Raw genomic sequence first — 14,286 nt, forward strand, 5'->3', positions numbered from 1 at the left:
TAAAACTAAGGGATGAGTATTATTCATTTTCACTGAAAACCAATCAAAAACATCCACCCAAAATTTAGAAGTAAAATCACAGCAGTACAAAAGGTGTTCAAGAGTTTCAGGAAAACATCCATTCCCCTACTGGATGTTTCCTAAACAGAATTTCGTAATTAACCTAAAATACGGTCAGTCACTAATAGATGAAACGGTATGATTGTTTGAGGATTCACACTTGATTATTGGCTTTTTTATGAACTTAAAAAGTGATCATTGCATGTTATTGTAATTACTAGCTTAATGATACATAAACCAAATGCATTTGTACTCATTGTACCAGACTGTAATATTTAGCTAAGGACTCACTTAGTTGGAAGTAAAACTCTGAGTACTTCAAGTATAGTCATGTACATCGAGTAAACACAACAAAGAAGCTCTGAGTGATTGAAGTCCTGTATATCGAGTCAAGTAAGCTGCACAAGAAGATTCAACTATTCAGCTGTTGTTTAGCGTAGTGTTCGTACAGCATGTGAGCTCACGAAGGTGTAGTTAGAAATGTGTGTCTCGTTCCAGGGAGTTTCAGATGCTGAATGACGTGGCACTGACTTCACCCGCATAGCTGAGACACGTTCGCCAAAGTCATTCAACTTGTGCATGCTTCATCTTTTGGCTTCGATCACTCTAAAGCTCCAAACTCAAAGCTTCGCCGCACGTGTTTTAATCATTCAGAAGGGTTTTTCGCATCTAGCGGCGGATCTCCCGCATCGACAGCTGTGTTGTCTTTGTAGTGGAAGTGCTGCGAGAAACAGTTGGTGCTGCTGGAGGAAAGTCCAGCTTTGTGGAGCACTGACTCATAGTATGCATACTAGCACAGTCACAGCATGAAACCTCGTGATGTGCGCCAGTGTCGGGGAAGCGGCTTTCAAGCTTTTTATGGGGGCTATTTGTTTTTTGTTACGTAAGTAGCAGATTATATAATTTAGCATTTCAGAGCAGTGTTTGTCTGTCACAAAAACAATGAGGAGCTCAAATAATCTTGACGGCAATATACTCGAAAACAAAAGACGGCTTATAGTACCAACCCTCTACATTGCGAGTAAATCACTCGCATATGCGACTAAATCTTACTCTGGGCGACTAAATAATGTCTAACATTAGCCATTGGCTAATAAATTCTTAGATTTGTACACGCCAGTATGTGTGTGAGAGGCGTTCAACACAGATTTTCACTCGATAAACACGCTGACTGAGCGCTTGAGAGTTGGCGCACCGTAAACTAGAATGAAGGCGCACGACTCGCCGGCGCTTTACTGATATCGCTGTGTTCCTCACACATGCAAAGAGAGAGAGCGAGAGTCTTGCATACCATGCTGAATCGACGCGCTACATGTAAACCATATTCTTTGTTATATTTTCCTGTCAAAATAACAGAGTTCATTTAGAATTATTCAGCTTTTAAGAACCAGCAGAAGATATGCCGGTTTCTCGGCAGTGGGCGGAGCTAATGCGCGAACTGCTCTCGTTGGCTGGCGCTCATCTATTACCCTCCCCGTTTTACTTTCAGCAAATCAGTTCGAGTGAACGCTGACAACGTGATTAATATTCATGAACCCAGCAGATAATAATAGTAGTAGTAGTAGTATCTTTTAATAATAATTACTATTACCTATGACCAACAATATCTTAAACACCACCACCAAATCGGCAAAAACCTCAATTTGTGGATGTCCTCATTTGTAAAACTGTTAGAAAAATAAACAAAGTTTTTTTTTACTTTTGAAATTGTAAAAATGCAGAAAGATTTCTGTGAGGGGTAGGGGTGCGTTTAGGTTCAAAAGTGTATAACTATCTGTATATAAAAACACTCGAAGTCTATGTAATGTCCCCATTTAGATAGCTAAGTAAATGCGCGTGTGTGTAAAATAGTATTTCAGTCTGGCGAGTAAACAAAAAATTTGACTAGCCAATGGTGATTATATTGCCAAGGTGTGCATAGAGGGTTGAGTACTAAAGAAAACACCCTATTTTATATCTGCCTGCATCCAAAACTTAGTCACACCCATCAGTATTTAAAGGGACAGTGCACTCAAAAACGTTGCAGGTTTTTGACGTCTTGACTCTTTGTTGCGTTTTCCGTCAGCGCCGTGCTGCTCTTGGCTGAGTAAATGATGCCAGTTTCATTATTGGATGAATGATTCCTTTAAGAAAGCTTCAGCTAAATGGCGACTTGACATCATCTCGTTGAATAGCGTCACTGAGCACTCGTTAAAAGAGCCCTTTGCTCATTGTTGTGGCTGCTGTTATAAGTCTCGTAAAAATAGAAATGCTGGGCAGTAACAGGCCGTCGTGGTGCACAGGCCAGCCTTTGACTATTCCCTGGAGTTCCAGCGCAATAAAAACGCGATCGATGTGAAAACTGCGAACATTGCGAGTGGGGAGGAATAAGACTGTGGGATGATCCGTGTGCTTTCGGGAGAGGCTGCTTTGCACATTAGGGATGAATCCTGTAGGTCACTTTGATCCTCTGCAAGTCGGCCACGTCTGCAGACAGGAAGACAAACCTAACCTACTTCCCTTCCCTGTGCTGACGGATCACAGAAAGGCCATTAGAAACACACGTTTGTCTGCATAATACCACAGGTTTCCCTGCAAGCTCAAGTAGTGTTTGTCCAGAATTACTGCAGGGTCTGGATTCACAACTCTAGACGCACGCTTGTGAGAAACTGTTGCTCAGCTAACCAGATAATTACATGAACGATGACGTCTGATGGTGATTTAGGCTAAGTGTTGATAAATTGTCCACATCTTTGTTTGATCTTACAGCTGTAGGCAGAACTGTGGGCTTATTACTTATTATTAAAACTTATATAAATGTTTTATGCCTTCATTTGATTACATCAAAAAAAAAAAGAATAGTAAGTAAAATAAGAACTAAAAGTATAAATACATTTTCTTTGTATTTAGCTTGTATCAAAACATAATTCCAGAAAAACATGAAACCAACACAGAATTTCTGGGGGATAAAAATTAACAAGAAAATTTCATAGGGCCCTATTATTGTAAACATTTTAATAAATTATTAAATTGTTAACGTTTTATGAATTTCGTTGCTTAGACATGCTTTTTGATTCTTGCAAGTTAAACCATTAAAAAGGAATTAAGAAAAATGTAAACCGAAAACACTGAAATTTGGAAAAATAAAAAGCCCTATAAATACATTTTTTGTTAAAATTTTCATTTAAATTTTAAGTTTCGTGATTTCAATTCATGCTTTTTGATTACTAAAATGTAAATTTAAATGTAAAAAAACTGAATTTGAAAAAAGCGTTTTTTTAATTACTTGAAATTAAATGTTTAAAATAAAGTTCAAAATAAAAATAAATAAAAAATGGTTTAAAATAAAGTTCAAAATAAAAATAAATAAAAAACCTTAAACTTATCTCAGTTAGTTACCAAGACATTTAGCATTTTTGTGTAGTTTAAGCCTAAGTACTAAAATAAATTAAAGCAAAACTGAAATAGAATGGCATAAAAACTATGTACATTTAAAAAAACAGTAATAAAAAATTATAAACTTAATGTATAACAAAATTAATAAAACTAACTAAAATGAAAATAAAAATGTAAAAATAAACTCAAAATATAAAATGGGAACTATAATATTATATCATTGATACTACTATAAAAACACTGTGTTTTTAAATCATTGAGTGTCATAAATTTAATCATAATTACACAACTGTCATTTGTGATCATTTATTGCTTGCTATTATGTATTTTCCATGGCAAAGCTCAAAGAGCCGAACTAGTGCTTTAGTTAACTGTAGGTTTGTTTGTGCGTTTGCAGTGAGAGGGTCGAAGCCTGGCAAGAACGTTCAGCTGCAGGAGAACGAGATCCGTGGATTGTGTCTGAAATCCCGCGAGATCTTCCTCAGCCAGCCCATCCTCCTGGAGCTGGAAGCGCCGCTGAAGATCTGCGGTGAGAAACACAAACGCAGCAGATATACCATATTAAAAACAGAAATGCAGAATCTCTACTACTGTCAAATGTCTTTCAGAGTTGGTTCTCAAAGTCTACATTCAAAGGTCCAAATCTGAATTTTCATCAGTGTCACAGGTCCGGACCGGAACAATTGGTTATTACAAATAGTGGTCAACCGATTTATCGGCAAGGCCGATATTTGGCATTTTTCAAATATCGGCATCGCCGATAAGTTTTTCTGTTTGGCCGATGCGTTCGAGGCGGGACTTTTATTTTGACGGCGCTGCCTGAGCACACAGTGCTCACATTCTCCCTCTTGTTCGCTGTTGTCGTTAACAGTTCTGTCTAATACGGATAGAAATATTGTGTAATAATCAGATAGAACTGTTAAACAAAGGCATTAAAATGTACGCATTTAAGCTGTCAGATCGTGTGAAGTGTGCATTTGTATCCTGCATGATTCTCTGCGTGATGGTCGGTCCATTCGAATTGAATGATGTGCGATCCTGAACTCGTGATTTCAAATTATGCTGTGCTTTATGCATTTGCCCGCTGTCATATTCATGTCATTTTCACTGTGCTGTATGTAAAATGAGTGTTACCTTGGCTTTATTTGAAAAAAAATATGATTCCCAATGCACACAATCTCCCAGTGCCCTGTTGGTTACAGTGTTTACTTTCTTTTTAATTATATTTTTATTAAATATTTATTTATCTGTGAAAAATACTTTGTCATCAAAGTATAAGTATGTTTATTTTACACATTTGAAAAAAAAAATCTATTTTTAAATGTTTTAAAATTTCTTGAATATTAATTAAAATAAATAAAATTATATCGGTTTTATACATCGGCCATCGGCTGTCAAAAAACACATATCGGTCGACCACTAATTACAAAACTTGTTTTTAATAAACATACATAACATGCATAACAAATAAACATTAATTTTTTGAAAAAATAAAGTGCCCTTTGCATTCAAAATACATTAATAACAAGTGCAAAAGTGACAATTAATTCAAGTGTCAGCAATAGAGGTCGACCGACAAGGGTTTTTCTCTGGCCGATGCCGATATTTAGAAATAAGGGCAGCCGGTGGCCGATATATGATGCTGATTTTTTGTCCGATATGTTTGGCCGATTTTATATATTTTTTTCCCCTTTATCTCATAAAAGCAAGTTTGAGTAAATGATTATTGCAGGGCACAAGATGGTAATAGTAGTAGTAGCCTAATTCATAGTAATAATACATGGCTCAAAGCACCTTCTCAAAACAGTTCTGAAGCATGCTTTTTTTTAATGTTTGCTGACAGACACCAGTGTTTCCCACAGACTTGCAAATGCAAATTCATTCTCTGCCAGCAGGAGGCGCTGTTGGAGCAGAAGATATATAGCGGTTTCCACGGTAACAGCTGTAATCTATAAGCGCTGCGCTCATAAACGTTAGGAAAGATTAAATGAAAATGACATCAAAGCTTTTCTGAAGACGATCGGTTCTTTTCAAAGATACATTCATATAAAAACACCCCCGCTGCATTTTAATTTTGAAACATGCAGTGCTCAGTTTATCCAATAAAGTAGAATCCTTTTAGAAATCTGATTGTGGCTGTCAGTTTTGATACTGTGACGGGCCGCCCCTTGGACACTGCTATAAGTCAGATGGCCATAATCTAAGTGATAACAAAAAAAAACACTCATATCAGCAGTGAAATGTCGCCTGATTATGTCAAACATCATACGCTCACTGGATGTCATGACAACAAATGTCATGAAGGAAAGGTTTCACTATCTCCTTCGCTTTCATTTCGGACCATCTCCAAAAAGACATTAAAAAAACTAAACAAATGATTTACAAGTTTAACATGCGTTTATCAAAGTAGGAAATAACCAGTGCTCTTGAAATACGAAAAGGAGGCGGGTCCGGACTTTGAGAAGCACTGGTTTAGCCTGTCATGTTGTTGAAATAGTCAGCGAATGAGACGCTCTCCTCTCCACAGGCGATATCCACGGGCAGTACTACGACCTGCTCAGACTCTTCGAGTACGGAGGATACCCACCTGAGAGCAACTACCTGTTCCTGGGAGACTATGTGGACCGAGGGAAGCAGTCTCTGGAGACCATCTGTCTCCTGCTGGCCTACAAGATCAAATACCCTGAGAACTTCTTCCTGTTGAGGGGAAACCACGAGTGTGCGTCCATCAACCGCATCTACGGCTTCTACGATGAGTGTGAGTGTCCAGTAGATACTGTGCTGTGCCATGATTACTACCTATGAGTTCCACGATGCAGAAAACCCGTCTTTTACCCGTAAACCTCTGTTGTGCAGAGGTTTACCACCATTTTTTGTATGACTTGATTTGTGTCCCTGCAGCACAAAAGCAGTGTTAAGTCGCTGGGGGATATTTGTAGCAATAGCCAACAATACATTGTATGGGTCACAATTATACATTTTTCTTTTATGCCAAAAATCATTAGGATATTAAGTAAAGATCATGTTCCATGAGGATATTTTGTAAATTTCTTACCGTAAATATATCAAAACTTAATTTTTGGTTAGTAATATGCATTGCTAAGAACTTCATTTGGACAATTTTAAAGATGATTTTCTCAATATTATGATTTTTTTGCACCCTCAGATTCCAGATTTTCAAATAGTTGTATCTAGACATCAATGGAAAGCTTATTTATTCCGCTTTCAGATGATGTATAAATTGCAATATTAAAAAATTGACCCTTGGTTTTGTGGTCTAGGGTCACATTTGTATTAAATCATAAATGCTCAAAACTTAACAATTTTTTAGTGTGCAACAACATGATTCTGATTTGTGACCCTGGAGCACAAAACCAGGTGCCAGTGTCAATTTTTCAAAATTGAGATTAATGCATCATCTGAAAGCTGAATAAATAATCTTTCCATTAATGTATGGTTTGTTAGGAGAGGACAATATTTGGCTGAGATACAACTATTTGAAAATCTGGAATCTGAGGGTGCAAAAAAATCTAAATATTGAGAAAATCATCTTTAAAGTTGTTCAAATGAAGTTCTTAGCAATGCATATTACTAATCAAACATTAAGTTTTGATATATTTACGGTAGGAAATTTACAAAATATCTTCATGGAACATGATCTTTACTTAATATCCTAATGATTTTTAGCATAAAAGAAAAATCTATAATTTTGACCCATACAATGTATTGTTGGCTATTGCTACAAATATCCCCCAGCGACTTAACACTGCTTTTGTGCTCCAGGGTCACATTTAAGGTGTCCAGATTGTTTGGCTGTATATTGTAATCACTAATCCTGCTGGAACACTACACCTTCATGGATGTTCACATTAACTTAATCCGCCACATGGACAGAAGCAAATGCATAAGCAGATTCCACTGCATTTAACCCTGTTTTAAACTCTAATAAGAGCTAAACATGCACTTTAAGCAGAACTCTGTGACTCTTATTCAGTGCAGGATTAATTATTTAGCGCCGTTTATGTGTATTTTTTAGCAGAGTCTGTCCCTCTAGAGCTCTTTATATTCATTTACATTTTAACCACTTTTAAATAATAAAACCTGTAGGTGATATTAAGCTCATGTTTGTGTGTTTAGGCAGGAGACGCTACAACATCAAGCTCTGGAAGACGTTCACAGACTGTTTCAACTGTCTGCCCATAGCTGCCATCGTTGATGAGAAGATCTTCTGCTGTCACGGAGGTGGGTGTGGAGCAGAAATCCTCTAGACTTACTCCTGATAAACAACAAGAGCCGGCTCTTCTGCTACGTGGAATGTCGTGAATCTGCGTTTTTATGGTATCCAAACAAGCTCACACTTTTTCCAAGGGCAACTTTTTAGGCATTTTTCAAAACATCGTATGTGTGACTGTGCACAAGTCTGATGTCGAGTCCAAGTTACGTCACCGGTCTAAGGCTAAATCTCAAATCCGCTTGTAAACCTTTTTCTACATGTGACAGGTTAGTTTTATAAACACAGTTACTGGACATTTAGTTTAAAATTCTTATATTAGTTTGCTACATAAATGGCCAGTTGCTGGATATTTTGTTTAATATATATTTTTTTAAATATATTAAAAAATATTTTCAATTAAATATACACTACTGTTCAAAAGTTAAGGGTCGGTACATTTTTATAAAAATGTTTTGAAAGAAGTTACTTCTGCACACCAAGGCTGCATTATGTGATCAGAAATACAATAGAAATAGTAATGTTATGAAATATTATTCCAATTTCAAATAGCTGTTTTCTGTGTGAATCTCTATTAAAGTGTAATGTATTTCTGTGATGCGCAGCTGTATTTTCAGCATCATTCCTCCAGTCTTCAGTGTCACATGATCTTCAGAAATCAGTATAATATGCTGATCTGCTGCTCGAGAAACATTTCTGATTATTATCAATGTTGAAAACAGTTGTGCTGCACAATATTTCTGTGGAAACTGTGATGCATTTTATTTTTCAGGATTCACAGATGAATAGAAAGTTCAAAAGAACAATATATTTTTTAATAGAAATCTATTATAAATGTCTTTACTGTCACTTTTGATCAATTTAATGCAGCCTTTATTAAAATAAAAACAAAGAAATTAAAAACCAAATGTATAATTGATTTGATACATTATATAATCTTAATCTCAGTCAGAGTGCTAAAAAAATAAAAACGGATGCAACTGAATTAAAAACAGTATTTAATGATATATTTTAATACAATGATATTAGTGCAACAGTGATCGAGTACTCTGCCGTGACAGCGATGATCGATCATGAAAACGATGATCGTGATTGGTTATAGCAGCACTTTGGGCGGCACCCTGAGCTCTGATTGGTTAGCTTGCCACAGCATGTGGTCCAAAGAGAAGCATGGCTTTGAAGTCACATAGTGATGTCTGGGCTAGCAACATACATATCTGATTAATCTAATATAGGATGCATTGGGAAATTATTAACATTTATTAACATGCTGAATGCGCTGCATATTACCAGTGTTTAATTTCATGCTCAAATGCGATGTCCGATATTGTTATTTGAGATGGTCATATTGCTTTTAGATGTTTCTTTTTTTTAAATACTGATGTTATAATAATGCAGCAGTGCTTTTTTCAGCATATTTGTTCAACATTAGGCATACTTCAATTAAAAAATGTTCGTACTTCATATGGCTTTGAAAACACGCGGGGGCTATTTCAGGAATCACTTGATAATGTAGATAAAATATAGCACAAATCTGCCATAAACATAGCATTATAATGAGAACTTTATAGAATGTAAAATCTATATTATAAAAGTGCATCACGGAGCTCTCGCGCTCTCTCAATTCAATTCAATTCAATTCGTGCTTTATTGGCATGACAATTGTTACAATGTATTGCCAAAGCATAGTGTTTACACTGAATCTAGAACAGATATATAGGCAACAAAAACATGTATGTATATACATTTAAAAAAGTAAAACAAATTAACATTTTAGAATCGTAGAATTCTACAAACAATTTATAATTCAGTGTGTGTGTGTGCGTGTTTGTGTGTGGTGTATCTCTCTCTCTCTCTCTCTCTCTCGCTCTCTCTCTCTCCCTCGATACTACTTTAGTTGCGTCGGTACTTTTAGTAATTTCTCAATCAGACGATCTTTCTCTGATGAAGCAGCAGGAAGGACTTCAGATGCATGACGCATGTAAAACGAGAAGCCTGAACGTCTGCTTTAGTGTTTACTGTTGCTCTGAGACTCTCCTCTCAGCGTAGTTCTTACGCCGCAAGATGTGTTGTTGAAATGTTTAGGGTGTGTAAATCATCTTACTTCATCACTTCATGATTTGCCCTGACATCATCTCCCACATTTCTGAGTGCTGAGTCAGTGCGAATCCCCGTGTGATCCCTGAACAGATGACGCGAATTCGTCCAGTAGACTTTCTAGGAACGTGAAATCTCGAGCGGTTTCTGTTGTTCCTCAGGTTTGTCTCCTGATCTGCAGTCCATGGAGCAGATCAGAAGGATCATGAGACCCACAGATGTCCCGGACCAGGGCCTCCTGTGCGACCTGCTGTGGTCCGACCCGGATAAGGACGTGCTGGGATGGGGCGAGAACGACCGAGGCGTGTCCTTCACCTTCGGAGCGGAAGTGGTGGCCAAGTTCCTTCACAAACACGACCTGGATCTGATCTGCAGGGCCCACCAGGTGAGTCTTCAGTAGGGCTGAACAATATGTGACCCGTGCTGGCAAAATGAGTGTGAATGCGCACGGTCTAATTTTAAGCTACAGGCAAAAAAAATGAAAAATGTCAGTTTTGGTTTTCACAGAAATTAGTTCTTTAAGTCCTCTTCTAGCGATCCCAATGCTCCAAATAGTAATTAAACATCTAAAATGATCTTTATTTGTATGTTTTCTGAGAGGAGTACCTTCTCTGGTAACTTCTGGATGACAACTTGTTGCAAATTTCCCAAATCATCCAACCCCTAAAAGGATGGTTCATGCGCCAAAAAAAAAAGTCTTCAGAGTCAAAAAGTCATAAAAAAAAAAAAAAAAAATACATTTTTATTTTCTATGCAGATGCACTTCCCAACAAAATCACCCCAGTAATTCAGAAATGATTAATTCTTTCCAAATATGGCTATTCAGGTCATTTGGTGAATATTCCTGTCTTTTTCCATATTGCATTATACAGTATATTACATAAAAACTAAATATCGCAATGTCAGGTTTCTCCAGTATCGTACAGCTCTAGTCTTCAGTTCGTTAAGTAGTCTGTCTTAAGGAATTACATGATTTATTGTTGCATGTGGTGGGTTACAAAAGCTGCAGTATCTGTAGCAGCGGTGCTATAGATGGATTTAGACTTTCTTAGAGAGAACTTTACCCTGCTGACAGTAATAGTTACTGTTGGACCGTTAGCATGCTGCTGTCAGCACACTAAAACACCTCGGAGAAGAGTCTCCAAATGTATCCCCGGGAAAAATCTAAAGATAAAAACACTAGTCGACCTCAGCCAGTTGTTGGGCAACTAGTTAATGAGTAGACCGTCTTTAGTCACTGTACGCATGAGCCAGTGGTCTGATTGTCTGGCTCGGCTGGACGAGTTGCTCAGTTTCACCTTACATGAACGTCCAGTTATTGGAAATGTGAAACTGGATAAAAGTGCTGGATGAGTGACTCATGAGTGGTACATGCTGAACCGGCCGCGCAGGAGTCTGCAGATATGAGACGAGCCTTTGGCATTGGTCTGATGACGCAGGGCTTTGAGTCGAGTGTAGGATGCTCCTTATGTCTCTGTGTGTGTGTGTGCTGTTCCCTAAACCCTAATCTATATCCACTCAGACTGTAATCTAGTGACTCACCAGCGCTCAGCTCTCTCCTTTCAGCCGCACACACACAGAGACTATAATAATCATGTGTGCCGATTCTGGTCAGTTTCATGTGTTTTTCAGTGTAAAGTTAAGCTGTATTACATAGCCTTATATCACAGTAGGAATTTTGCATCATGATGCCGTTTTGGTCAAAATTAGGTGAAAACCGCCGAGATTAAGTTTTGAAAGTCAACCCTCTATGTATGGAAGCATATCGGTAGCAAAATTCATTTTGAAATGTAATTTGCAAAATTGCAATGCATTTCTTTATTTAAATGTACATTTCCCATACATATGTGCAACGTTTAGTGCAAAATGAAATGCATTCTGAGCCAAAGGTGTAGTAGAAATGGTGATTTAAATGTCTTATTTTTCTTAAATGCATTGACACTTACACTTAAGAGGTTTCAATTGCATTTTCATTAAGTATCCTGCGATCAGTGTAGACTAGTCAATGTGGATTTGAAAATGCATTCCGAGCCGATCACGCTTCCCTAAATAACCCATGATTTAACTAAAATTAGGGAATTTATAAGTCGGTAACAAATTCTTAATTTTCTCCCCCAGCATGTTTACCACAGTAAGAGATGCGAAAACAGAGATTAAACGTGAATGACATTAAAATAAACCTGTGAAATTAGAGGGTGAGACGGTGAGGATTTGAGAAAAGAAGCTATAAATATTATTACGCTCGTGGAAATTCGTGACCAATCGGCAAACCAGAACTCATAGTCGCGAATGGATTTTTTATATAGGCTATGGGCTCGGTATGAATCCAAAAGCATGGTCACGATGTAACATTTGCCTGCTAACCAATTATTTCTCTTATAAACAAAGCTTTGTACCTCACTTGTGTCATACTCGCATTAAAATGTTTCATATGAGCTGCAGTTACGTATGGGATCATTTTATTTTAAATGCCAATAATGTCAATTGCAAACATTGCGATTGTGTTTAAAAATATAACAACGAGCGCCATGAAACCATTTAAAGAGGCGCGTCCAGCCAATAAAGTGATCTCAAACGTAACTATGGCGCTCTCTTCTCTTCATCCATTCATTTTACAGTCCTGCTACTAGCCTTTTATTTAGACTAAAACCCCCTTTAATTCATAGACATACTGTTTACATAAATTTTGCATCATTTGGAGAATTTTATAAAACGCCAAGAAGAAAATATCTGGCTTAATTTGAAATGATACAGCTCTGTGATGGATAGAAATTCATGACACGATGACCTGCAGCTCTTATTCAGTGAAGCGACTCCGTAGTTTTATTTTCTTTGTGAACTCAGGACACTGAGTGTCAAACAGATCCCGAGCGTCTCCTGAACTTCCTGTTCCTGTGTGTTGCAGGTGGTTGAGGACGGATATGAGTTCTTCGCCAAGCGGCAGCTGGTGACTCTGTTCTCCGCACCGAACTACTGCGGAGAGTTCGACAATGCCGGAGCCATGATGAGCATCGACGAGACCCTCATGTGCTCCTTCCAGGTACAGTACAGTCCAGATGCTCCAGATGTTTCTTCTCTGCTCATTTAAATCAGCTTTTGATTTTAACCTTGTGTGTACAGGTAGCTGCCATACACTTCATCCAAAACACATTTAACTCTCTCCCCGCCAAACACCGAATTTTCCAGGTTATACACTTGGGGGCGCTATTACACATCTCCTGAATGACTCTAGAGCGTGCCGATCAAAAACACAGACCAGGAAGACGCAGAAACGAGTGATCTTGTATGTAAGCATATGCATATAAAAATAATGTGATCATCAACACTAACCGCATATGAATGAAAACTGCCGGATGCTACAGAGTGAAATGTGGATCCAGAAAGACCTGTGCAAGCTTTAGGGGTGCTGATGGAAGCCATCTACTGCATATTTGCTTTGATCATTGTACTGAATATGATGCAGATATAGTATTTGATAAAATTCTGATTTTCTCAGCTTTATGCTCAAAATGTTGCTTTTTTATGAAACCTACCTACATTCGTGTTGATAAAAAAAACAGTGCTTGAAGCTAGAATTAATCAGATTTTTTGTTTGAAAGTAGAGGGTCTGGTCTTTATTTTGATGTATTGCATGTTAGATATTCATACAACAAATATATTCAGATATTATTTTTTTCAAAAACGCTGGCGGGGAAAGAGTTAAACATAATTTTACTGTTTTTATGAAATCCTGTTGTTTGTGAGACTTCATGGAATATTTAATTTTGTCATTTGTTTGGTGATTTTTTTTTTTATGTAATGCATTAATATTGTAAATAGCCATTTGAAGTGAAAATTGTTTTTTGCTCTTCTGTGTTTGCCAGGGACATCAAATGAAAATTAGAAAATAAACAAAGTTTTAAAAATACACCTTAAACTATTTTAAAACAAATGATACAATGTGATGTTTAAAAGTACATTAAAAAAGATATACAAAAAAAAAGATGCTTACAGGACCTCAGACATACTGTATACTTTTCCTTAAACAGACATTTAATTAATATTAATATTAAATTAATTAATAAGTTATGGGCATCTTTCAATTCATGCAAGATGCCCATAACAGTTCAAAATGAACTCATGATAAGAAAAAGATGATTAAAACTTGTGAGAAACAAGAAAATGCTGACCAGAAACAGGACCTGTGATGCCCATGTTGTTTAATTCATTCTAGGGCTCGTTTTCAGCCCATGCTCGGAGACGGAACAGAACACGGACATGTAAAGTCATCTTTTAGCGCCTAAACGGTCAAATATACGCAAAAATATGTCAAAATGCGGCACTTAGTGATTATTGATGTATACCTTCGTCGGTCATGTAATAAATGAATTGTAAATTGTATCCGTGCGGCTCTTAAAGTGACAGCGGGCTATTTTCCTGCTGCGACGGTGTGCTTCATATTCATCAAACAACAAAAGACCAATTCAAAATCACACACTGCTCTCGAGTGAAGGACTTCTGTAGCTTTAATAAGAAACAAAAAA

General features: G+C 37.2%; 1 protein-coding gene across 2 annotated transcripts in view; it reads left to right on the forward strand.

Annotated features, from left to right (window-relative positions):
• Positions 1 to 14,286, forward strand: part of ppp1cc (protein phosphatase 1, catalytic subunit, gamma isozyme) — an 18,672-nt gene that overhangs the window by 3,173 nt on the left and 1,213 nt on the right. The window contains exons 2-6 of one of the 2 annotated variants that reach the window (XM_016253772.1): positions 3,833 to 3,964; positions 5,963 to 6,193; positions 7,573 to 7,677; positions 9,925 to 10,148; positions 12,669 to 12,803. In XM_016253772.1, coding sequence (XP_016109258.1) covers positions 3,833 to 3,964; positions 5,963 to 6,193; positions 7,573 to 7,677; positions 9,925 to 10,148; positions 12,669 to 12,803 — 827 coding nt within the window. The remainder of the gene's footprint in view (positions 1 to 3,832; positions 3,965 to 5,962; positions 6,194 to 7,572; positions 7,678 to 9,924; positions 10,149 to 12,668; positions 12,804 to 14,286) is intronic. The other variant, XM_016253773.1, reaches the window with a different exon arrangement.

The sequence above is a fragment of the Sinocyclocheilus grahami genome, unplaced genomic scaffold (genome assembly GCF_001515645.1).
Source record: "Sinocyclocheilus grahami isolate Dianchi unplaced genomic scaffold, SAMN03320097.WGS_v1.1 scaffold1200.1, whole genome shotgun sequence".
Taxonomy (NCBI): Eukaryota; Metazoa; Chordata; class Actinopteri; order Cypriniformes; family Cyprinidae; genus Sinocyclocheilus; species Sinocyclocheilus grahami.